The following is a 26,417-nucleotide window of genomic DNA, read 5'->3' as shown; positions in this document are numbered from 1 at the left end:
TGCCTACCTCATCTGTTCCCGTCAGGGCTCAGATCTTAAAACGTAGTGACAAGTATTTTGAAGACACTAGTGATTTGCTAAGTAACTAATTCTTGAAAGGCCACTGGGCTGTGTTATAGACTCCTGTTTTGCAAGTGAAGAATATAATTCGTACTTGCAGTTACTGGCAAGATGGCTGAGCTAACATTAGTTTTCACCTATAATTAATTTCATGCCATACATGCAGTGAGGGAACTCGTATGCCTCCGTGCGTCTTTCTTCCTCAGACTCTTGGGTTATTTAGTATCCGTCAAAAGGAGCAGACGTTGTTGTGTGGTCTTCAGTGATTGTACTGTAGTCTTTACTCTTTTTTTTTTTTTTAATGTTTTATTTATTTCTAGGAGACAGAGAGAGAGACAGCGTGAGCAGGGGAGGGTCAGAGAGAGAGGGAGTCACAGACTGAAACAGGCTGCAGGCACTGAGCTGGCAGTCAGCACAGAGCCCGACGCGGGGCTCGAACCCACGAACCGCGAGATCATGACCTAAGCGCAAGTCGGACGCTTAACCGACTAAGCCGCCCAGGCGCCCCTGTACTGTAGTCTTGAAGGACTCCCCAGTCAACCAGAAGACTCACGCGTCTCTCCATGGCAATACCATGACCTGTTGATTGAACGGAGATCAGTTTTTTGTTTTGTTTTGTTTTGTTTTGTTTTTTAAATCTTAACTTCCCAGAGCAGTTCAGATGTATAAAGCTGCTGGATATTTAAAAGGAGGTTTCCTAACTGTTTGAGGATCCTTTGAGGGTTGTGAGAGCTTGATGGCTTTGCCTACAGGCCCTTTACCTTCAAGCCCCAGGCTATCAGGAATGAGTGTTTAATTCACGATTGAGTCAGACCTCCAGCCCTACAAGCCAAAGGTGAGACTACCTTTGATATCTGGGTAGTTTTTCATCATTTGCACATTGGTGCTTCAGAGCGCCTAGTTGTGGATAAAAAGCAATAGTTGGGGTGAACAGCTTGGTCCCCAAAGGTTGAATACTTGCTGGAGAGGGAAGAGTACTTCCCAAAGGAAAAATACCTCGTTATGGAAAAAAAAAAAAAACACAACCTAACACGCTGGGAGGGAAGGATGAGAGTTACCCCTGGCTGACAGGTTAAATGAGAGGGATTTGTCATCACCCGATCCAGAAACTCTACTTTCTCACCCATTTTTAATTTTTTTTAATGCCTTCCTCTTTCTGTATTGACTTACTGGTTGTCTTTTCATCTCTTTACAACCAAATGTTTAGGCAAATACCTATTTCCGGAAAGTGACTCACAGGTAACTTTTGTCTCAGAGCTGCTCTCTGGGATTCATTTGAGCAAACAGCTGCAGTTGCTCATGGAGTACTTGAAAAGTGGCTCGTGAGAATAACAAACAGAATTTTAAATTTAATTTCCTTTTTAAAAATGTTTAATTACGGTATAAAAAATAACAAAATTTACCATCTTAACTGTTTCTAAGTGTACATTTCAGTAGTGTTACATATATTTTTCAGAAGTTATTAAATCTTGCAATACTGATTTCCATATAACACCCAGTGAGTGCTCATCCTCACAAGTGCCCTCCTCCATGCCCATCACCCCCCTTCCCCTCTTCCCACCCCCATCAGCCCTCAGTTTGTTCTCAGCACTGGGTGTTATATGGAAACCAACTTGATAATAAACTATTTATAAATAAATAAATAAATAGATAGATAAATAAATAAATAAAAAACTTACAAAACTGAAACTATACCCACTGAGTAACAATTCCCCATTTTCTCCTCTCCCAATCCCTGGCAACCCACCATTTCACTTTCTGTTTCTTTGAATTTGACCTCTTTAGATACCTCATATAAATGCAATCATATAGTATTTATCTTTTTTGTGACTGGCTTATTTCATTTTGCATAATGTCCATCTGTGTTGGAGCATGTGACAGGATTTCTTTCCCTAAAGCTAATAATACTGCATTGTGTTTATGCATATGCAGACAAACACACGCATATACACCACATTCTGTTAATCCATTCATCTGCTGATGGACATTTGAGTTGCTTCTGCCTCTTGACTACTATGAATAGCACTGCTATATATGTGGGTAACAGATCTCTTTCAAGATCCTGCCTCCAAGCTGTTCTGGATATTTTCCCAGAAGTGGGATTGCTGGATTTTGTGGTAATTCTGTTTCTAATATTTTGAGGAACTGCTATACAGTCTTCCATAGCAGTGCCCCATTTAACTTCCGTTCCCACCAATAGTACAGAGGGGTTCCAATTTTTCCACATCTTCACCAACACTTGTTATTTTCTTTGTTTTTGTTTTCATAGTAGCCATCATAATGGTGTGAGGTGCTATCTCACTATGGTTTTGATTTGCATTTCCCTAATGATCAATGATACTGAGCATCTTTCTGTATGCTTGTTGACCATTCACATATCTTTTTTGGTGAAATAATCTATTCAAGTCCTTTGCTCCTCTTTTATTCTTATTCTTTAATTTGTTTAATCTTTAAATTTTTTGTTGACTTATAGAATGTTTACATACTCCAGATATTACATGTTCTGGATATTAATCTCTTATTAGATATATGATTTGGAAATATTTCTCATTCTGTAGGTTCCCTTCTTTGTTGATTGTATCCTTTGATGCATAGGAGTTTTTGCATTTGATGTCGTCCCATTTATGTCTTTTTGCTGTTGTGGGCTTTTGGTATCATATCCAAGAAATCGTTACCAAAAACCATGTCATGAAGCTTCCTCAGTTTTCTTGCAGGAATTTTATAGTTTTAAGTTTTAGGTTTAGGTCTTTAATCCATTTGGAGTTAGTTTTTGTATATGGTATAAGGTAGGGTCCAACTACATTCTTTGGCATGTGTATATCCAGTTTTCTCAGCACTGTTTGTTGAAGAAACAGTCTTTTCCCCACTGAGTAGTCTTGGCATCCTTATCAAGGATCCTCTGATAATATACACAAGGATTTCTTTCTGGGCTCTCTATTCCACTGGTCCATATGTTTATCATTATGCCAGTACCACACTGTTTTGATTATGTTTTGAAATCAGAAGTACAAGACTTCTGACTTTGTTCTTCCTTTTCAAGATTGTTTATCTATTCAGGGTACCTTGAAGTTCCATATGAATTTATTGAGGATTTTCTGTATCTGCAAACAACAACATTGGATTTTGATAGGGACCGCATTGACTCTGCAGATCCTTTTGGGCAGTGTTGACATTTTAACAAGAAGTCTGCCTTCTAGTGTGTGAACATAGAATGTCTTCCCATTTGTCTTCTTTAATTTCTTTTAGCAATGCCTTTCAGTTTTCAGCAAACAAGTCCTCTGTCTTCTTGGTTAAGTTTATTCCTAAATATTTAATTCTTTTTGATGCTATTATAAATAGAATTGCTTTTCATAAATTTTTCAATTTTATTTAATTTTAATTAATTTAGACCTAAACTCAAATAGCCAAACATGGCCAGTATATTGGACAGCATAGATGTCGGTTACTTCAGTCATCACAGAAAGTTCTGTTGGACTTCAGTCTGCCTTGGAGGATCTGTCGATATTGCCTCTTGAAAGTTATTTGTATTCTGAACCTAACTTTAATTGTAAAATGAAAGTCTTTGTCCTGCTGGCAAACTTGTCCACACCGTTGACACCTTGCTGTGTGCATCCCACCACAGTGTAGCCTTGTGGAAATTATTAACAGGGAAGATTACGGTATAGACCATCAGCCATAACTCAGATCAGGATGAGGATAAGGAATTCCTTTACATGTGTGGCCCCCAAATAGGTGATTGGGTGCAAGACCAATGAAAAGACATTTAAAAGAACTAAGAAGGCAAAAGCATCTACCTGCCTGAGAGGATGTTATCTTAAGTATTGGGCATTTTTCTAAACTGCTCCTTCCCTGTTTCCCCTACCCCTTTAAGGGAGGTCAGCTTTAGGAAAGAATTGATTCAATGTCATTTTTAACAAAAGAAGACTTTTTTTTAATGCAAAAAGACGGATTATACAGGTCTTTGTAGGTTCATTCCCAAAACACCTCTGTTATCTAGACACAGGTGATGAAATTCATCCCTGTATCCTCCACATCACAAATTACTCTTCCTGACTTATTTTCCCATTCAGATCTCTCCTTAATCTGTCTTCAGCCAAATTAAAATGTTTCCAGAAAAAGGAAAAAGCTGCTTCTTGCATAACCCCAACTTCTCTTGGGAAGAGCCCTGGGCCTTCCAATCTGGCTCTGATATTCCCGAGGCATAATCGCCACCCTGTATCCCTTCCAGAGGGTCCCATGTGCTGGCTGCCACTTCTGTGCCCAAGGACTACAGCTCCTCTGAGGCCTCACTTCACCTCGTACCTTCTGGGACCAGAAATGGGGCAAAGGCTGGCCGTGCAGCCACAAGTGCTATAGAGCTGGCACACATCTTGTAAAACCTTTTCCTGCCCCAGTCTTCATTTGTTTTTTTTTTCAGAAATTCTGAGAAGACATTGAGTCTTATTTGATAATCATGTTTACTCCCCGCCTACAGCCCTGTCAGTCAACTAGAATGCTACTAAAGAAAGTGGAAAGGAACAATTAGAAGGGACACTGAAGGGAAACGAAAGTGGGAAAAAGAGGAAGAGGGGAACTGATGCTTGCACCGGGCAGAAAGAAGAGAAGGGACACTACCAGCTTCTTGGCCCTGCGGCTAGATAAGATAGATGAAGTTCTGGCTCTTCCCTTGGACTCTCATAGTCTGCTTTCCCACAAGGGTCCTAACAGAGTAGAGGACTGACAGGTGCTCACACAGGTGCGTCCAGTGAGTATCCATTCCCAGGCCAGAACATTGTTGGCAAGCTTTAGATACTTAGAATGAGTCTTTCTTGCTTTGTGCATTTTTTTTTTTTTTTGGTCTTTTTGTCTTGGCTGACTCTAGGTTATCAGAACACTGGGTTTCCCTTTGCTTATTTCGACACTCTCTGGCTGAATTTCTAGGATGCAGTTAGAAAAGGGATGATGTTTTGACCCACTCTCCCATTTCAAATTTATCCTTAAAGAAGATTAAAAATAGCTAAAATTCACCTTGAACCTAACTTTTCCTACAAAAGTAAGAGGACGTTAGGTAAAAAAGGACTTATTTATGTAGTATCAGTATAAAGGGAAAAATATATTAATGTCTGATGTAGCAGACAGGTATTATTAAAAAAAAAAAAGACTAAGTACATTTATGTTCATGTTCCAAGGTAGGAAAAAAAGAAGAAAAAAATGCTGAAGAATTCAAATAGTGGGGAGAGAGGAATGGAAGTGCTGTTTATTTTGATACCTGTGTGGTTTAAACCAGAGATTTTGCCCCAGCTGATTTTAGGCACAAAGTATATAGGTGCTTTCTAAGAGTGTGTGTGTGTGTGTGTGTGTGTGTTAACAAATATAACTCCAGATCAGACATCCAGAGCTTAATTATGTCAGATTGTGTTCATTTAGTTACAAGATCCAGTTTTGAGCTAACAAGGGCTTTTTGTGGGAGTGGAATGGACATATATGACAAAGGCTGGAAAATTTCCAAGAAGTCACTCAGTGGGTTGCAGCTCCGCTATTGAATGCTGTGAATGGGATTGTCCCACTCCTATAGCAGAATCTACTTATTGTGTTTCTCTGAACTTAGGGCTATAAAAGAGACAGGGAGAGAGAAAACCTCCCGTTCCAACCCACATGTGGCATTCGGAGGGCTCTATCTCCATCTCATCCCAAAGCGAGATCACCAGCTCCCTCCCGACTTTGGTAAGCAAAATTCAAGAGGCTGGCTGGGTTGTTCCATGTTGAAGAATTTGTTCCCTCTGGTCTCTGAAAGGAAACTCTTCTCTCCAACACTGTTTGGTACTGACTTAGGGAATAATATTTTTCCTTGGAGGAAAGGAAAAAGAAAACAGGAGTGAGTCTCTGAAGTGAATATTTCTGTGTTTGCCACATAAAAGACAAATACACACAGCTAAATATCTTCATTTCTTTTCCTTATCGGTGTTCTAGGACTATTATGGGGTAGAAGCGTGGGGAAAGGAAGGTTCTGGCAAGCCCACTCTGATGTCTCCCATTCTCTTGCCACTGTGTGTCACCCAGGCTTCCATCCAAGTCCTTTCCTCATCTGCCTGGCACCCCCAGACCAGCCTCCTCCTTGCCTCCCGGATCAGTCAAAGCTGCCCCTGCCCAGGTCCGGCCCCTGTCCCCTGGCAACATCCGCCCTGTCAAGAGAGAGGTCAGAGTGGACCCTGAGAGAAAAGACCCTGAGAAGGAACCCCAGAAAGTTGCCAGTGAGCCATCACTTAAGGGCAGAGCACCTCTAGTGAAGGTGGAAGAAGCCACAGTTGAAGAGGGGACACCTGTCGAACCAGAGGCTCCCGGTAAGATTCAGCTGGCTTGTGATGGAGTGTCGAGTGCTTGCTCTTACTGGCGCCTTGGAAATTTTATTGAGGTTAATTTGGGGAACTTTTCCTAAGTGTGATTTTTTTTTTTTTACATACAAAGAATCATCCAGTCAAAAAAATCCTATTTTTGGAGTCATAGTATATTAATTAATTCAGGTATGTGCTATGATTCCTTTTATTGGCTGAGTCCACTGATTCACCGAATGTGGTGTTCAGACCCCCTGCATCAGGATCATTTATATTCGTTATCTATTGCTGTGTAACAAATTATCCTAAAACCTCACAGCTTATAATAACAGTTCTTATGTCACACAGATTCTGGGGTGAGGAGTTTGGAAGCAGCTTAGCTGGGTCGTTGGTAGGTGGTGCATACACATCGCTGAGCTCCATTTCGTGACATGTGAACGTGGGTCACTTGACATCCTCACAGTCCATCTGCTGGACTTGCTGGCTTTCCCCAGAGAGCGTGATCTGACAGCATCACGAGGAAGCCACCCCTTTCATGCCTGGTCTCAGAAGTCCTCCACACAGAAGTCACAATTTCCGTCATATTCTCTTCCTTAGAAGCAAGTCAGTAGGTTCAACTTACACTCAAGTGAAGTGTATTAGTCTCCTCTACCTTTTAGAAGGAAGATCTTATGGAAATATTTTTGATCCACCAACTTCTGTAATGTTTCAAAGTACAGAGCCCTGGCCCTACCTCAGACCTGCTGAATCCAAGTATGTGGTAGATCCAGGGGCTCTGAAAGACACTGAGCTCAGCTGTCAGTTCCTGTGCGGGATTGCCAGATAAAATACAGAATGGCCGGTTATCCTGTGCCTACAGGAGTTTAAGGACCACTGGCTTGCCTCTGTGCTTGACAGAATTTGTTTCAGAAGACCCAGTGGATCTCATCTCTGCCAGGCTAAACCAGACACGGTTCAGAATTTTAAAATCACCTGGAACTAGAGATTCAGTATTTTTTGTTGAAAATTGTCTTCATTCAAAAGTTTTCCCCTTAAGACTTAATTTGAAGATGGGGGTAGAAGCAAAGAAAGAATAGATGATTCAAGACAAGTGACAGGGTTGTTAGATAGTGAAAGTCCAATATTTGTTTGCATGGAAAGGGGTAGAAGAGAAAGGCCAAAAAGTGCCTGAGGGCAAAGAAAACCGTGTAGGAGCAGGAGACAGGGGAATCTTGAAAGGAGGGTCTAGAATGCTAGAGATCACATCTCACAGCGGTGCATCTGCGTGGGACTCCCTCCTGGATCCGCTCTCTCTGCCGTTTCCTGAGTCTGAGTAAGGCCAGAGGACTTGGCCTCCATCCTGACATCAGTAGGGACAGCGGAGGCCCACATGTATGCGAATCCTAGTGCCCGCTCCTGAAGAGGCCTGTGGCTCCTCCCACCTCAGACCTGGAGACCCCTCTGGGTAGACAAAAGGGACCTCTTCGCCCCGTGTCATCTTCCCAGCCTGAATCTGGGCTCGTGGCAGGGACGCCGAGGATGCTCATAGAAAGGCTTTAGTCCTCTAGTAATGAATAGTCACTAAAGAGAAGGAATTTTTTTAATGTAATGAAAGGCAAATGGAAGATCTCATCTTCCTTTTGCTCCGCGTATAACTTCCCACAAAACCCAGCATGAGGCTCTATACCGAGTACACATTCGATATATGCTGTTAACTGATTAACTCGTACGAAAGTAAGACTTGGTGACCGAGCGTGAGCTCTGCTGGATGGCTCACTTACACATGCATCTTTTTGTTATCTGTTGCTTGGTTACAAATAGAATACAGTGAAACCGTGAGAACACACGGTAATAAACATTCCCTTTTCTTTTATAATGATGAATTCTAGGCCTGGGGTGTGGGGAATGCTGGTTTTTGTTTTGTTCTTTGGGTTTTGTTTCCAATTGGTTTTCTCCTTGTACCTGTTTGTACAGCTGCTTCAGCGCCAGCGCCAGCGCCAGCCGCGGCCCCCGCTCCAGCGCCGGTCCCAGCCCCAGCCTCAGCCTCGCCATCCGCTGTGACTGCTAGCGCTTCTCCTAAGACCTCTGCGGGCACCACCGACCCGGAAGAGGCCACCAGGCTGCTAGCTGAGAAGAGGCGGCTGGCCCGAGAGCAGAGAGAGAAGGAAGAAAGGGAGAAGAGAGAGAGGGAAGAGCTGGAAAGGTAAAGCAGTGGCCGTGCTCAGTGAGCAGTGACCTCCTAGGGATTAAGTCTTCCCTCCGAGAGACAAGAGATGGTAGCAGTGATGACGGCGAACAGATTAGCTGCTTCACAATCGTGTCTCTGACCGCTAAGTGATTTTTTTTTAAAAACATTTTCTTAATATAATGACAGTGTCACAGCACTGATGGAGGAGAAGGTCTTAAAGGAAAAAAAAAATCGATCCAAAATTTGAAATGCAGTTTCAAAAACTGAAAGAGTGGATTTGGGGTAATCCATTCCAGGCTCTGAACAGTGTGCATATTTATATACATAAGTATGTACACACAGGCATCTATTTACATAATTATAAGCACAGTAGAGGTACAATTGTACATTTTTTTTTACTGAACATATTTCTGATCTCCATATTTCCTTATTATCTAATTACCATTTTAAAGCTGCATAATAAGAGTTCATGTCTTCTTCTAGATAGAACTCTGGAGAGTTGCTAGGTGAGAGTCAGGTGTCCACATGATGGCCTGTAAGTATGCTGTAGGGACAGTTTGCTTAGTTGGCCTCATCCTGGGGCTTAAAAAACCAATGTCAATGCAATTTTCTTCAAATGAGGGAAACAGCACCTTGCGGGGGCGGGGGACAGCAGCCCCTGTACTGGCAGCAAACTTGGGACGTGCCCTACCCTTGATCACAACAGGGAGCTCACATGGTCCATCTTCCTCCTGCTCCTGAAACGGAACATTATAACCTTTATTCACAAAGATTTCCTTGCGGGAAGGGGGTCGAATTTATTACTAAAATGTCACCGTAGTGGATTAAACAAGTCTCGGCCTTTAAGGATAGTTAAAATGCACACCCTTTCACAGAACAAGCGCTCCTCGAAATATTCGTGGTTGCATTTTCCTTCTGCTTCCCACAAGGTCACATGAGGCCCAGAAGGAAGAAGCATGGAGCGTGGCTTCACATTTTGCCCCCGAACCACGCTGAGTGTCCCCAGCCCTCAGAGCCCACTGGCCCTGCTGGAGCCACAAACCCCCGAGCCTCTCTCCAGGGAGCCCCACTCACGTCTTTTTGCAGACAAAAGCGAGAGGAGCTGGCGCAGAAGGTGGCGGAGGAGCGGGCGCGGCGCGAGGAGGAGGCCCGCCGGCTGGAGGCTGAGCAGGCCCTGCAGCGGGAAGAGCAGCTGCGCCTGCAGGCGGAGGAGGAGCGGGAGCGGCGCGAGCGCGAGGGCGAGGAGCGTGCGCAGAAGCAGGTAGGGGCCCGCCCGGCGGGGCCCTGTTGGGGGGGGGGGGCGGAGTCCAGTGTGGGGGTGCAGGTACTCCCCCCAGCCTCCACCTCCCGGGAGCACCCCTTCCCCCCTCCCCCCCACCCAAGGATGGGGGGCAGTGGGCAACCCTGTTGGCCAGAAGCTCAGGCCAACTTGTTTCCAGAAGGAAGAAGAGGCTCGAGTTCGTGAGGAAGCAGAGAGGGTTCGGCAGGAGCGGGAGAAGCACTTCCAGAGAGAAGAGCAGGAGCGCCTGGAAAGAAAGAAGGTGATTGCATCTAAGGCAGAACCCTGGGATGCTAATAGTGCCCATTCTTCCCAGGCTTGAGGCCGTGGGAACACCCAGAGACTAGCTCACTGCTCTCAGAAAGCACGCGTGTTCTGCCCCTTCCAGATAATCGAAAGTAGCTCTCAGGATCCCTCATCTCCTCCAGAGCAATCAGGCTTCGTGATGGGGCCCTCACCAAAAACAGTTCCTTCTGACTCACCTGGCTTCAGTCAGTTCCAGCTTTGTGAATAAGGCCAGTTAAGACAAAGCACTGGGTATTACAATTACCCAAAGTAACAGACGTGTTTTAATGACCCATTTGCTTAGTCAGTGAAATGTGCCAGGCTAGCCTTCTTTCTGGATCTGATCCCTTTGCTCAATTCTCCCTTCCTTGTAGCGACTTGAGGAGATTATGAAAAGAACGAGAAGAACAGAAGCTACAGATAAGGTACTGAGATGGCTGTTTTTAAACTATTCTTAAAGGCTTTTTTCCCCTTTCACTTGTAACTTTAATATTAAAAAGTCATATTTTTATTTCTTCTTTTTTTCTTTTTTTTTTTTTTGTAGAAAACTGTTGATCAGAGAAATGGAGATATAACCAAGGGAGCTCTCACTGGAGAAACAGGTATTTGCTTCAGTGAATTCAAATAAATTCCAATGTAGATAAGAGTTTTTAGATGGACTCCCTAGAGATCAAGATATTCCTTGATTGAGTACACACAAAAAAGTTACTCACTGACGCACAGAAGTGTAGGTGTGTGTCATCTAATGCACAGATTTTCCCCTTATGGAAAACTCTTGTATTTGTGGCAGGTGTTTTTTCACATTTGTTTATACTCTAATGGTGTGCTTAATATCTTAGGTCATTTTACATTATAAATATCCATATATAGAGATATATATTTGTATAGTTCTATGTATATACAACATATTTATACACACATAAATATATACACACACATAATTAGAAGAATTTTGTTATAAAATTAAATTTCATTTATCACTTACTGTCTGCTAAAGTAGCATGTATTTCTATTTGCTCTTAAGGACGCTAAACTTCCACATTTTGAAAACTTGTATTTACAGCAGTTGTCAAAAAAGAATTTCTACCTTTTTAACTTCTGACTTAAGAATAGAATTACAATTAAAAATTTATTAAAATTTCATTAGAAAGTTGTTGAGACCTATAGGCTTTGGACAGAGATAATTAATTTCTTGCTAATTATCCACGAAATTTGCTTAAATAAAAGTTGCCTTAGTGTGTTAGTTCCCAGGTTCAACTAGTATTTATTAAGGGGCCTCTTTGTGTCAGGTACATCCTGCATCCATTTTCTTGTTGAACTTCCACTGCAGCTTGTGAGGTAGAAGTGCTTTATCTTGGAGTCAGCAGGCATTTCCAGAAACCTGCCAGGTGCCAGGCCTCATTGCAGGTGCTGCGTGTCAGTGTGAACAGGACAGGCCGGTTCACTTCCCCCAAGGAGCAGCGTGACCGGCCCAGCTCACACAGCTGGAGCCCAAGCTTGTGACTCTTCCTCTGTGACCCCACGGGGTCTTCATGATTGTGCATGCAGATAGGTGGTAGGCTGCCCATCGTGTAGTCTTCCTCTTTCCTCTTCTGCAGTATCAATATGATAAGAAAGGACCAGAGATCCCTCACTTTCCTTTGCTGTGTTTTTTTCTTTTAAGACTGGACTAAAGACCAAATGACTCATGATTCCTTCATAGTAGACTTTTCCTGGTTTTTAAAGATGCCCTAATTATATTTGTCTGGAAGGTAACCCTTGTGGTTGCCTGTTAACGCCACTGCATTATTAACAGGTTGTCTCCACGAATCTTGTAATACGTGGAGAGCCTTCGAAGGCGTAACTCCCAATGATTCATCAGAATGAGCATTTTAGGATGTAAATTGCACCAACGTCGGGTTATTTGAGGGGCTGAGCTGTAGTTTGTGCGTGGCCAGGTTCCTGGGTTTTTTTCTTTGTTTTTCCACCTTCCCCCTTCCTGCTATTCCCCTAACAATTCTTTCAATATTCTTCGTACCTCAGCTTGAGAATTCAGAGGCAAGAGGGAAGGTGAAACTTGCCAATCAGCCTATCCATGTTTATCAACACTCACAATAAGTCTGGTTTGAGTTAATACTGCCAACAAGGGCCAGAGGTTTATCTGGCTAACAAATACTCCTCTTTGCCCAGTCCCATGTGTGGTTGAGGGCTGAATGCTGTTGCCAGGGCTTCAAAGAGAATTCTAGGGTAGGCAAGCAGGTGAGTTTTCAGACCTATCAGAAATCTCCAAGGCTGCCTACTACTAGCTTTGCAAGTTTTGGCATCTTCAATAAAGTCCAGTTATCAGACTCCCTGTACCTCTAGAAGTGATACTGAGTTCGCGTTATGCTATGAAATAACACTTCCTTGGGATTATTTCAGTTACTCTCTCATGTCAAGCTGAAACCATAAACTGCCACAAATTTCCCCGGAACTCTGACCTTTATGAAGGCTTAACAAGACTATAAGTAACACTGGTCCAGATTTTAGAGTCGGTCATCAGTATTGTTGGCTTTAGCTGGACTGTGGCATGGAGCACTGAATGAAGAGGTATCACAGTTACATACAATTCACTGGCTTTCCGCTTGTGAAATCCCCGTCTTCTAGGTGCACCTAGAATTAAACTGAGTTTAAAAAAATATTTTTTATCACTAGAGGTAGTTGATGGTCACTTGCTTTGGATCTAAAGATACTCACACTGTCTGCCTGATCAAGTGAGCTTACTGCTATCTTCATCAAGTGCTTTGGTTTCAACATTATATACTTTTTGTCCAAAGTCAATTGAGCAACCAAAACTAACACCAACACTGATTTCTACCCTCATATTGTGCTGGACACCATTGTAAGTACTTTGCATATGTTAATACCTTTAATTGTCACTATAGTCTGTGAGGTAAGTATTCTTATTCATGAGGAAACCAAGACACAGTTTGTGGCCTGCCCAAGGTCACATAGGTGGTAAGTAGCAGAGCCAGGATATAAATGCAGGCATTCTGGCTCCTGGGGTTTGGGTTTGATAATAGAGTAGTAGTAACCCTTCGTTCCATCCTCTCTGCTGTTATGTTCAGTGGTATCTGCACTTCCGTGTATGACAAACTCTCCAGGAAATGGAGAACCAGTGGCCAGCCCACATGCGGTTACCTCACACCAATCAAAAGTGACTGTGGAGAGGTGAGTTAGACAACTGGGCCTTCTTTACTGATCCACACGAGAGCAGAGCACTAATCCCAACAGCACCACTTAGGCCTGACAGAGTTGCAAAGTGTTAACATAAAGATTTATTTTTACTTGGGTTCAGTGATTTTTGGTAGAGCTAGTAATTCTGTACTTTCTCTAAGGGAAAATATCTTTTTACTTGAGTCTTTAAATATGAAAGGTTTGGGATGCCTGGGTAGCTTATTGGGTTAAGTGTCTGACTCTTGATTTCGACTCAGGTCATGATCTCATGGTTGTGGGTGGACAGCTCAGGTCACGATCTCAGGCCATGGGCTCAGGTCATGATCTCATGTGCTGAGTGTGGAGCCTGCTTGGGATTCTCTCTCTCCCCTTCCTACTACATCTCTCTCTCTCTCTCTCTCAAAATAAACTACTAAAAACTATATGTAGATAGTCAGGTCTGTGTGTGCCTATTAAAGAAAATTATAGAGAGGAATTTGTTTGCATATATTTAACATGATCTAGACCATATTCACACCCTTTGATGGCACATAACTGCTGTATTTTCACCATACAGAATATTCTAGTAAGTCACAGTTGGTTCTCCAGTGAAATAGTTTAGATGCCACTAATTCTTATATTGGTAGTAGGGCTTCTTATAGAAGAAACAAGCAGTTGCTACCGAAAGTCAAGAAAGAAGTATGGGTTGAAAAAAGATGGCCTTTCTCTCCTTGGCATTTGTATCGACAACATCATAAGAGCACTCTCAAAAATGAAAAAATCATGATAATCCTAGCCTGGGCCTAAACATCTAGTCATAGAGAACTTTTAGAAATATTTGTAATACTGTTCAAAAATTTCAGCCATGGACTTTTTTTTAACTTACTTATTTTATATGAGTTATCCTGTCTTTAATGCCAGAGTCTTCGCTGCCATCAGAGAATTGAAAGTCCTCAAGTTAATTTTTTTCTTAATCCAAAAACACACACTGCACAAGATTTTATAATATTGGCAGCAATGAAAAGATAAGTCATCCCAAGATAGACATCCTAAGATGTTCATAAGTAGTAAGACATCCATTGGTATCTTTCTGGAACAGTAAAATCTTAATTTTTCCACTATAATATCAGAGAGAAGAATTTTCCTAAGAGAGATCTTATTAATAAGCTGTCACCTATGTTGAATAAATTTATTGTCGTCATTAGCCAAGATATATATTAAATCATACTTTATTCTTTTAGTTACAGCTTGATTTTCAAATAAAATATTCATCCCCAGCCACTGTAATTTATGATGTTCAATTCATCACTTTAAAAAAGGAGACTTAGGAAAGAAAAAGTACCACAGAGAGAACTACATTATTATGATAAGGAAATGTTTATTAAGCCACTGATAATTTTATCTGATCAATAACATTAGTTTACACATTAGGTGACTTTTTTCAGTGGTAAAATCGTCAAGCAATTAATCATTATATATAAAAATACCTGAAATATAAGATTACTATGTAGGCGGACATAGATGATATTTTCTTTTAGCCTCTACACACAGAAAAGCAACAAACAGTTTATAATTAAAAAGTACAGCAATATGACCTTACTGATGTCATCCATCTTTACCCAAGTGACAAATTGTCCTTTGTCATACATGTAGTATGATCTCTGTCAACCATTGGAAAAATAATAAGCATAGACTTTTGTACTGTCGCCTAACAATATAGGCAGGTCCTGATTAGTATCAAATGAAAACATTAGCATGTAATACTAGAATGACCTTAGGCGATTAAATTTATTGGCCCAAGTGTACATCCACTTTAAGGAAAAAAAAATCCTAGCAGATTCTGAGAGTTATACAAGAGTTACTATTTTCACAAAGATAAACTTAGGTTTAAAACTTTGATAGCTCAGGGGCTTCTGGGTGGCTCCGTCGGTTAGGTTGGCTGACTTCCGCTCACATCATGATCTCATGGTTTGTGAGTTCGAGCCCCATATTGGGCTCTGTGCTCACAGCTCAGAGCCTGGAGCCTGCTTCAGATTCTGTGTCTCTCTCTCTCTCTCCCCTCCCCTGCTCACACTGAGTCTCTCTCAAAAATGAATAAACATTAAAAAATTTTTTTTAATTAAAAAAATACAGAAATAGTAGATGTAAAGAGCAGCCACATCCCTGGGCCGTACCCAAGGAAGAGTTGCCTGCCCTAGGGCTTCCATTCAGACCTTGCTGGAGAAGGTATGGCTGTGACTCACTAGATGATGAAGAAGTTGCTGTGTTTCTTCTTTTTTTTTTTTTTTTTTTAATAGTTCATAGTCAAGTTGGTTTCCAGCCCGAAGTTGCTGTGTTTCTTGATGGTAGAACTTGGCAGATACCTACCCTGTAGAATGCTTGGGAAGGCTGTTCACCAAGAGGTGTCTCAGCAGAGGCAGAGACTTGTCTACCACAAGTCGGCCCTAGAGAGGTGCTGGGAGAGGCCCTTCTTGCTGCCACGGTGGGGCCGGCTGCAGAGGAAGCCCCATGCGGCAGAGGGCAGCCACTGGGAGCGCCACAGGGACATGCTGCAGCAGCCTGTCGAGCAAGCACGACCAAACCAGGAAGCACAGTTTTCCTTGTGCAGTGTCTCTCCAGCAGCCTTAAATGGTGAATCTTGAAGACTGTGCCAGCTGGCAAAGGAAGATTACCAAAAGGGCCCTGATCCACCTGGGTGGCTCAGTCGGTTGAGCACCTGACTCTTGAATTCGGCTCAGGTTATGATCTCACAGTTGTGGGATCAAGCCCTGTGTCAGGCTCTGTGCTGACAGTGTGGAGCCTGCTTGGGATTCTCTCTCCCTGTCTCTCTGCCCCTTTCCTGCTTGTACTTTCTCTCTCTCTCAAAATCAGTAAATTAACATCAAAAGAAAAAAATTTTTAAAGGGCCCAGATCTAGTTTCAGAGCAGGAATGAAGGATAGAAAAACAAAAGAAAACAATACCTGACAAGTTTACCCTATCTTTAAAAAGCCTTCTCAGCTCTTTGTCATTTTAGGCCTATTTCTGTAGAGATTCTTCAGCATGAGTGTGAGGTTGAGGAAGCAGAGTTTTAGAACCAAAAGTCCCAGGCTGGATTCCCTAGTTTCATTTCTGTTCTCAGACTTTGGGATTAACCTACTTAAGTAAGACTTAGTTTTCTCATCTAGACATGAAGAAGTTTTTTCTCCCAGAGTACTGGAGGGTTCATTGAAATATCATCTGTGATGGCGCTCTGACAACCGTTGTACTATACCAATGGCAGATTGTATTTTACCTTTCTCTCTCTCAAGTACGGTGTCCAGAAGACACAGACGCTGGTGTAGCCACAGTATGTAATGTTATAGAAAAATGCTTTTATTGTATCTGATAGCATACCTTCTCATGCCTCTCATTTTATTGGCCTTTTCTTTAACCACAAAACCATGAGGAATAGATCTCTTACCTCCATTGTGACTGACTGCTCTTCATCTTCTGAGGATGGTGCAGTTTACTGGTCTCTAAACCCACTGCCTTTTATGTTGCTTACAGTTAATGATTTTTTCCTGTTATCCTCAAGGGATTATTCTTACAACTTGCATTTCCCAGAATAAATATTATCTGGATACTTAAATTTTTCCTCTTACTTGCCTTCCAGTTATTATAAAACTAGTGTTAGCACTGACCCCTGAGGCTACCTGCCACTCAGACTCTCCCACCGGGAGAAGGACCTGCTCATACTGACCTTTCATACTCTTCCCTATAAGACGATTTCCCCGCTCATACCCCCTTTGCTTCAATGGGGGCAAATTCTTTTCTTAAATACTTTTAAATACTTTTACTTCTGAAATCCTGTCATTTAAAGTTACAAACAAATCACATCCATGGATGTTCCCTTTTACCCTCAGTTTCAAGTCAACCTTGAAATCACTTCCCAAGTCATTGTTTTTCACCTGAGTGCATTATGGTCAGTGAAGCATTCCATAATTCTTGTAATCCATCAATATGTTTATCAGATACCTTACAGTGCACCCAAAGTGAAGTCCTAGATCCCTCCACCCTGCTCACTAGGGAGTGATTTAACTGGAGATTAACTGGAAATCACTAATTGGAGTTTCCCAAAGTCCCTTCTGAAGAACCTGACATGGGTGACCCTCTGTGGAAATCTATCACGACAAATGCTGTCAGCACTGCGGCAGAGTTTATTCTCACTAGAAAACTCCACTCCTAAGAATGAATATTTTTAGTTCAGAATCGGAGAAGTTTCACTTTTCCTACTGCCTCGGCTACCTAATACATTGGTTTACCTTGTTTTCAGGCAAAATAAATGAGTGTGGTAAACTGAGTTACATTCATCTCTCCTTCCCCGTGGAGATATGTCAGCACACTGTCTGGCAGCACCCTGGAATAATAGTGTCCTCCTAGTATTTTCTAGCATCTAGTACTAGGACTAGCAAGCATTCTTGGTGCAGAGAAACCCTGCACCAGGTGCAGCCTGAACCTTACTTCAGCCTCAAGGGGCCTGAGTGACATTTCTGGCCTCTGTGGTTTCTCCTGCTCGCAGCCTTTGGTGTGCAGTGCTTTTAAAGCCTGAAAGCAATTCTCCTTGCCCAACAGGACAATAGGTAGGTTGAAGAGGGTTGAAGTTACCAAAATTCTGGCCAGCTTTTAAAGATACAAAGAAATAAATGAGCCGGGGCAGGATGATTCTTATTCCAGAAACCATTTATCGTTCTTGAGAATGAGTATTTATAGAGGTGGAGCCCATAAGATGGAGGAGAGTATTTATTTGTGGGTAAGAAACTTAGCTTTGGAACATGAAACAGAGGATTCAGATGAATGTGTGAGTACAAGTGTGTATGGGGTATGGAGGAGGGAGGACAGACATTAAGTCTCTCAGGTTATTATGATATACTCTTCGACCCCCAGCAGAGAATCTCTTCTAGTAGCTAAAAAAAATTCTCATGAGCTACTACTGTCTTACCCTGCTAATACCCAGAAGATATTTCATGCCTGTTCTTAGCCCTGGGTCCTGTCTTTTCAATAAAATGATCCTTCTCTCTTAAAGGATTTGTAGTGATTTTGACTTTTGGCCTAGAGGTTTTCCTCCAAATCTTAGAAGTTTATAATTATTTTTAGTTTCCCCCAAGGGGAAAATAACATTCCCATGCACCTGTCATTCAAACAGAAAGAAATGTATCACTTTTAAAGTTATTTGCTATAACAAGATAGTAAAAGTTAATAAGAAAGAATAAGGTCCTGGCTACAATAAGCTATATGGACGGTCAGATTCCCACCACAGACCTAGCCCCATTCCTCAGGCAGATTTTTTATTAAATAGTCTTTACACACAACGTGGAGCTTGAACTCACAGCTCCCAAAATCAAGAGTCATATGTGCTGCACTAACTGAGCCAGCTAGGTGTCTGCCCTCAGGTGGATCTTAGACTGACCAAGCAAAGTACATAGCCTTCAAGACTCTTGCACCCAGCTTTGGCTGCCAGAATATGACCCAAAAAAAGGAATTCAAAACCTGGTGATCTTACCCTGAGAGGACATACAGATAGATGCCTACTCTCTAACCCCAGTGACTTCATTTGCAGCTTTATAGTTTCTGCTGGTCAGTGTGTCTTTTGAACATATAGTAATTGGTCATCCAAAGCATACAGCTCAATCATCCCTTTAATTGCTAACAAGGAAGAATGGGTGTGGAGGTCAGCTAGGAGTGGGAGGGGAAAATGAAGTCAACTGTTGACTCAAGTCTGGGTTGGTGTTGCCATTGCACCTGTTAGCACACGCAAGCCTGGAAGGTGACGGCAGCGATAACCAAGGAACGAAGCTTAGAGACACACTCCTCTTCTGTATCTTTTGCCAAAACGTCTACTGAAAATCTCTTTGGGATGAGAACCAAAACTGTTTCCCTGGTTACAGAAAGCCTGTAGGTGTTGGGAAAGAACCTGGAAGCTGGGTGTGGTGGCTGGCCCAGCACTTAGAACAGCGATGTCAGGCATTTGTGTGCGTGTGTGCGCACGCATTAGTGCACGTGCATACCCACGCTCCTGCAGACTACTGTGATGCAGACCTCCTTGGTGAAATAGCAAAAAAGCACCATCATACTCTGAGTCTGTATAATGTTATGTTATTTTTCACAGACTTGCAAATAATAACTTCAGTATACCCTGCAATACCTTGTGAGACACTTAGGACAAGCTTTCCCTCCCAACCCCCCCAGAGAAGTTTTAATGATTAACAAAAATATACCAAAATATCTAAATCAGAAATGCTTGAGAATGTGTTCCACAAAATCATCACTTCTTGCCAAACTATTTCCTCAAGGGGGAAAAAAAGCAGATTCCTAAAAAAAAAAAAAAAAAATGCAATGGAAAAATTGGATATATGTTACCATTCAGGGAGGAGACAGAAAGAGATGAATTGACTTGTTAAAGTTCAAGCAGTTAGCATTATACTACAGATCCGTTATTCTGATCTTTGGCCTCTTTTCATAGACCTCTTTCTATAGGTAAATATTCAGCTGACGATCAGTATGTGTTAGATGTTAAAACCTTCACAATTTTTGCTTCATATTCTTAGTCTTTTTCATCTTCCATTTGACAATTTTAACTCTAGAATTTTGTCAAATAGGGTCTTTTTATTTTTTTTGCATTTACTTATTTTTGTGAGAGAGAGAGAGAGAGAGAGAGGAAGAGAGAGAACAAATGGAGGAGGAGCAGAGAAGGAGACATGAATCCAGAGCAGGCTCCAGGCTCTGAGCAAGCTGTCAGCACAGAGCCCGATGCGGGGCTTGAACCCATGAACCATGAGATCATGATCTGAGCCAAAGTCAAACACTCAGCCAACTGAGCCACCCAGGTGCCTCTAAAGTTTATTTATTTTGAGAGAGAGAGTGTGCAGGAGGGGGGCAGAGGGGGAGGAGAGAGAAAGAATTCCAAGCAGGCCCCACCCTCAGCACAGAACTCGACGTGGGGCTCGATCCCACAATTGAGAGATCACAACATGAGCCGATATCAAGCATCAAACATTTAACCAAAACTGAGCCACCCAGGCACCTCAAATAGGGTCATTTTGAGTTGCACACTGAACAAATTATGAAGATTGCAAATACTGTTTACTGCTGCCCTCAGAAAAAGTGAATAATTAATATAGCATTCATTTGCACAGGCATTGTTTTTGCTGCATTGTAAGGCATAATAATGAACATATAAGTGAGTTTCAGTTTGGTTTTAGAAGTTCTAAAGAGAGGAAAAAAACAGAGAAATTGAAGGTAGAAAATTAAGGATTTGATGGCCAGTTAAATGTACCTCAAAAATAGATCCAAGATATTAAGCATGAATTAATGAGAATCAGGTTCTAGTCAGCAGCTGTTTTTAAGGGGCAAAGGTAAGGTTGGTCTTATACAATTTACCTATAAAATTATGTACATGTTTGAGGAAGCCAGGGCTACCCAGAAAAAGCTAGAATTTGAATAGCCATGTAGTATATAAAATGCCATAATGAACAAAACACAGGACCAGAGATCAGGAGGTCATGTACTCAGTTTGGACCATGTCTCAGTAGTTCTGTGACTCTACAGATTATCCCCCTGAATCCCCTCATCTTTGAAGTAAAGAACCAAACAAGGGCTACTGTTTATCAAGCAAAGGTGTGTGAAAATGCCTGTAGTAGAAATTGTTAAATGTGTGTTGAAATAATGATCTATTCTAAGCGATAAATTATTCCATTTGATAAATTTTTATAACAAAAAAACATGTTTACAAATAAGAATGTCAAATATGTCAAAATTCACCATTTTTGTGAATGATATGGTCAACCCATCTAACATTTGATTCTAAAATTCTAAAATTTATTATACAGTAGTTTTTGTGTTTTAATGTGTTTTCCAATTTTAATGCTAATTCCTTTCCATTTTGATTTTTCAAATTCCGTAGTACTCCCAATTTGGAAAAACAACCAAGTGAAAATGGAGTATCTGTTCAGAATGAAAATTTTGAGGAAATTATAAATTTACCCATTGGATCTAAATCATCCAGATTAGATGTCGCCAACGAGAGCCCAGAAATTCCTTTGAATCCAATTTTGGCCTTTGATGATGAAGGGACACTTGGGCCCCTGCCTCAGGTAGATGGTGTTCAAACACAACAGACAGCAGGTAAGCTCGCCTTGAGAAACCATCACAAATGTGTGATGCTGAATGAGGGAATGCGCCTTCTGCAGTGTGACTATGACATATGGCAGTGAGATCACATGGAAAAGATTGTATATAGGTCATAGAAATTGAATTCTGAATTGGATTGGGGAGTTTCTTGGGCCTCTCCTGTTCTCCCAGCTAGTAGCACAGATCTAGTCTGCAGCACCCACTGGGTGTCCATCAACTTCTCACAGGGCAGACCTCACTGCCAGAACATGCTTTGCAAAGACAAGCACTTAATGTCTTGTCATAACATAGGAACCATTGGGCCTAGACCCCCCCAACTAGTGTTTTTTCCCATCTTCCCCAGATCTTCAGCTATATGAAGACTGCCATCATGCGCTCGCATTTTTCTCTTATTCAGGTTTAGCAGCTTAGATGATAAACTATTGTCCTTTTTAAATGTAATAAGATAGTTAGATTTTAGGGAATTGGTCACTTATTCAGAACTAGGAGTGTATGAGCCCAGTGGTCTTTCTATCCTTTGTTGAGTGACGGTAAGCTGTTGTTGAAACTACCAATGGCTCTTTCTCATACTATCTCTGGGACTCACACTTGAATTCTTTGTGCAAAAAGAACAATAGCTTTATGTGATGCAAAGAAGTAAGGAGCAACATCAGAAGTTACCAACTCGGGTCACAGCAGCTCAACAACACAGTCTCATCAGTCTTAAAATTAGGGGGCATATTCCCAGCTCTGTCTCTTTTCAAACCTGTTTGAGTTCTGTCCAGTTTCTCTTCCCAGCAGATCACTTTCATGCATTGACCACCATCCCTTCATACTTTTATGAACTGATCTGGCCAGATTCAGCATGTTTAAATGGAGTCAGTACACAATTATTTGTGGTCAAATTTTGTGTCTTTTAGATTCCATCTATGAACTTACAACAAATATTTTCCAATTTAACTAGCTGGACAACTCCATGTTGAGGCATCTATCCAAATGAAGCTAGCCTTTTTTCCTTCTCTAGAACACTAACCATGGGGGTATAATTTCACTTTAATGATCCACTTTTCTAGATTGTTCAAGGAAACTATTAGGTCCATCCCAGATCTGACATTTGTCAGCCAGTGGAAATAATCTGATTACGGGCATGTTAGTGGATGTTCTGCTGGTACAGCTTTCCACTCTGTCGTGTCACAGATTGACAGAGGGGGAAGGGGCCTCCAGATGACCTGCTGCTTCATGTGCCAGGCTTTACCTCACCTTTTGATCTATCTCTCATTTCATTTTCACTGTTCTTACTCTTCTATAACTTCTATAAGAACATAGTCCAGTGTCTGTGACCTTAAATGGTAAGAGGGTTCTTTTGGGGTCATGACTGTTTTTCAGCAAACACTTATTGGACCTCTGATGTATGTCTGGAGCCTGAAGTATCAAGTACAAAGGATACAAGACCAATGAATAGTAGTCCCTAACTTCACAAAGAAAAGTACAGTTGATGTATGTCATTTAGAAAAGTAGATGATATAGTTTAAGTTCAAGTAAAGGAAGGGGACATGTGTTTTCCTGCTAGTGGTAGAATTTGTTAAAATACAAGATTCTGGAAAAAAAATCACTTATTCTTATATAAGAAAATATATAGAAAAGCACAGTAGTTTTAGAAATGTAAGATTTAATCATAGTATTCTTTAAATAAGATTCTAGATAAATACTAATTTGTTTTTTTTCTGTCTCCTGATATAGAAGTTATATGAGCATTTCTTCTGAAGAACCAAAGCAGAAATTTAGTAAGAATTTCTACAATTAACAGAATTCCTTCCATGCTATAAAGGAGCATCCCCATCCTCCAGTTTTCTAAAGATTTCTTGACCATCCTTTTGAAAAGACTTTATTAAAGCCAGCTAAAGACAACAGACTGGATAGCTTTTCTAATAATTTTCGCCAATAGAGAAAAAGAAATTTTCTTTATCCTTCAGTACTTTAAAAAGGCTTTTTCCAACGTGCTCCTTCTTAGCAAATCAATATTCTTCTGCATTCTCTAAAAGACAAGAACATTTGGCTATTAAAAAAAAAATGGGCTGACTAGGCATGATTTTTCACGTAAATATTTTGGTCTTTAAAAGCTAATGTAAAATTGGCACAAAAAATTTTACCTTTTACGATATAATACTTGAAAAATAAGTACCTCTTTGCTCTACAAGTAGAATAGGAGAGGTGTTTAAATTAAGCCTGTTTAAATATTACTGCAAAGAGTTCTATTTGTAGAAGCAACTATAGGCAGATTACCAGGTTCTTGTAAATGCAGTTTGTACATGGACTTTCTGCAGACCCAGCTGTCACATTCTTGCATCTCCTTTTGCAAAAACATACTAAATGGTTTTAAAATGTGAAAAAAACACATTATTTTTTCAGAACAAGAAAATATACTGCCCTCTTAAATAATGTATTTATAAAGTTTTTCAAGATAAACTAATCAAATAAATTAGAACAACATGACACCATTGCAAACTTTGATTTATTAGATACATTCCTTATGTTACCATGGAGAGAATGTTAGCAACGATTCAGGGCTATTTCTGATGTCTGTATATTGCTGCTGTTCCCAGTGATGATGGGACTTACCTTTGCCTTACCTAATCACAAATTATGTTGGGGGGGATAAAGATTAAATATTTCTTTAAATAAAAAAAAGAATTTGGTATTGCTCGTTTAAGAGCAATGAAAACATGATGGAACGTTGACTGTGTTTGGCATACACAGAGCACTGTGCAGGACACCTGCACAAATGTCCTCATTCTCTGTGGGACCCGTCAGCTGTGACTTGTCACTCTTCCTCAATTTTGCTGCTGAGCTTAGCCGTAAAAAGCTGTACTCTCATTTTCTAATATAAATTCAATTTTATTTTGCCATTTTTAGAAACTAATAACAAAATATTGGAGAGGGGACTCTGAGGGAACACATTTTTTTTCTTTATGGCGTGTTTCAAAAGGTAAACTCCTGGCACTATAAGATGCTGGCTTTCTTAAAAGAGGAATTGGTTAATCTATATGGAATGAGAAACTATTCATTTATTGAACGATATCCTTAAAATCCAAGCTATAGTAACAGCTGTAATTTGTGAAAACATTAATTTGGGGGTTTTCCCTGTTCTCAGTTGTCCTTGTACACATAGTCATATTAAAAAAAAAAAAAATCTGTTCAACAGAGTTGTTTTATTTGTTTAAGTCAGCCTAGCATGAAACACCAAATAAAATGTGTTTGACATAGTTTTTACTTTTAGGTTTCTCATATGTTACAACTTCACTTGGATTGATTCTTGGGTTTTCAAATTGTGCTTCATTCAGTCTCAGTGACACTCTCCAGTTTCCTCTGAACAGGAGTATAGAACAGGTTTATTTAAAATTTAGGACAATAGTTCTGTTTGGGCTGGGTTTTCCTGGTTTTGTTTGTGGTTTGTTTATTTATTTATGAGAGAGCAAGTGAGGGAGGGGCAGAGAGAGAGAGAGAGAGGGAGAGAGAGAATTCCAAGCAGGCCCCACACAGCACAGAGCCAGGTGCGGGCTTGATCCCACGAACCATGAGATCATGACCTGACCTGAAGTCAAGAGTGGGACACTTAACCGACTGAGCCACCTAGGTGCCCCTATTTATATTTTCAAATTTGAGGAATCATTAACAAACAGCCTTCTAAATGGGGTGCCTGGATGGCTCAGTCAGTTAAGTGTTCCACTTTGGCTCAGCTCACGATCTCACGGTTTGTGAGTTTGAACCCCCTGCATTGGGCTCTATGCTCACAGCTAGCTCAGAGCCTGGAGCCTGCTTTGGATTTTGTGTTTCCCTCTCTCTGTCTCTCCCCTGCTTATGCTCATGCTCTGTCTCTCTCTCTCAAAAATAAATGTTAAAAATTTTAAAAAGACAGCAGCCTTCTAAGTAATCCAGTTTTAACTAAAAGGGATACAAAACTAATTATATACCTTTTAATGTTTGTTTATTTTTGAGAGAGAGAGTGCGAGCAGGAGAGAGGCAGAGAGAGAGGGAGACACAGAATCTGAAGCAGGCTACAGGCTCTGAGCTGTCAGCACTGAGCTCGACTCAGGGTTCAGATTCATGAACTAGAAGATCATGACCTGAACTGAAGTTGGATGCTTAACCAACTGAGTCACTCAGGTGCCCCCAAATTAATTATATTTTAAAACATATTACCAGAGGATGACCTTGACCTTTACGATGGCTTGATTGCCTTCTGTCCAGCACTTAAAGGTCAGTATTCACCTGCTGATCTTAAAGAGATCTTCAGGAGGTAGTACATCATGGGCAGTACTCAGGAATCAGATGTGACCCTCAGCATGGAATGAGAGTAGATGAGCTTTTCATTTCTTTTTCACACCATTGTAGACTGTCTGGAGCAATGTAGTCACCAAGCCCCAGGTTCACTTAGTAGAGAGTGGCCATTTTTACTGAAAGTGGTAAAATAGGTCTCCTCTCGCATAACCTAATTACCTGGTGGTATATTACAATAAAAGCAAATCTAAAACAGAGCTCTCTCACATGAATAGATATTTATTAGCAAGCAGGGCCTTTAGAAAGCTTAGATAAGTTCCGTCTCTACTCATAATCCAACAAACACCTTGAGCAAAAGACGCACAGTAAAGCAGAAGCAGTGATACTCTTAGGTCAGGTTTACTTAACCTGACTGAATCAGGCAATGCAATCTTAAATGTGTGAGGCTGGGGAAAGACGGCACAGAACTAGATCGGAAGTACTAATCAAAGTCTTGAGTTGCAGAGTCTTCCATATTCTTATACCTTGTTTCATGTATTTTGCTTCTAAAACTTTTTCTAGGCAACCACTTACCTTTCGAGTTCCATTCACCAGTGAAAAAGTACTGACCTGCCTTATGCTAATTAACAGTGGTATAGATTTAGATGACAGTATTTAAAACACCCAGCCACCAGACTGGAGTCCTTCAAATGTTATCTGACCTAGTCCTGGGATAAGATTAAAGTTACATGCACATA

The 26,417-nt window shown here is 41.1% G+C and overlaps 1 protein-coding gene across 4 annotated transcripts in view; it reads left to right on the top strand.

The window, feature by feature from the left end:
• MAP7 (microtubule associated protein 7) overlaps positions 1-24,668 on the top strand; it is a 170,201-nt gene extending 145,533 nt beyond the window's left edge. For 3 of the 4 annotated variants that reach the window (XM_039219701.1, XM_039219702.1, XM_039219699.1), the window contains 10 exons: positions 5,648-5,763; positions 6,100-6,380; positions 8,325-8,553; positions 9,625-9,799; positions 9,978-10,079; positions 10,477-10,527; positions 10,647-10,704; positions 13,189-13,291; positions 21,197-21,417; positions 23,143-24,668. In XM_039219701.1, the coding sequence (XP_039075632.1) occupies positions 5,648-5,763; positions 6,100-6,380; positions 8,325-8,553; positions 9,625-9,799; positions 9,978-10,079; positions 10,477-10,527; positions 10,647-10,704; positions 13,189-13,291; positions 21,197-21,417; positions 23,143-23,153 (1,347 nt within the window). In that variant the 3' untranslated portion in view covers positions 23,154-24,668. The remainder of the gene's footprint in view (positions 1-5,647; positions 5,764-6,099; positions 6,381-8,324; positions 8,554-9,624; positions 9,800-9,977; positions 10,080-10,476; positions 10,528-10,646; positions 10,705-13,188; positions 13,292-21,196; positions 21,418-23,142) is intronic. The other variant, XM_039219700.1, reaches the window with a different exon arrangement.
• The last annotated feature ends 1,749 nt before the right edge of the window (positions 24,669-26,417 follow it).

The sequence above is a fragment of the Hyaena hyaena genome, unplaced genomic scaffold (genome assembly GCF_003009895.1).
Source record: "Hyaena hyaena isolate Hyena2069 unplaced genomic scaffold, ASM300989v1 scaffold_828, whole genome shotgun sequence".
NCBI classification, from domain to species: domain Eukaryota; kingdom Metazoa; phylum Chordata; class Mammalia; order Carnivora; family Hyaenidae; genus Hyaena; species Hyaena hyaena.
This window is presented reverse-complemented; position numbering and strand designations above follow the sequence as displayed.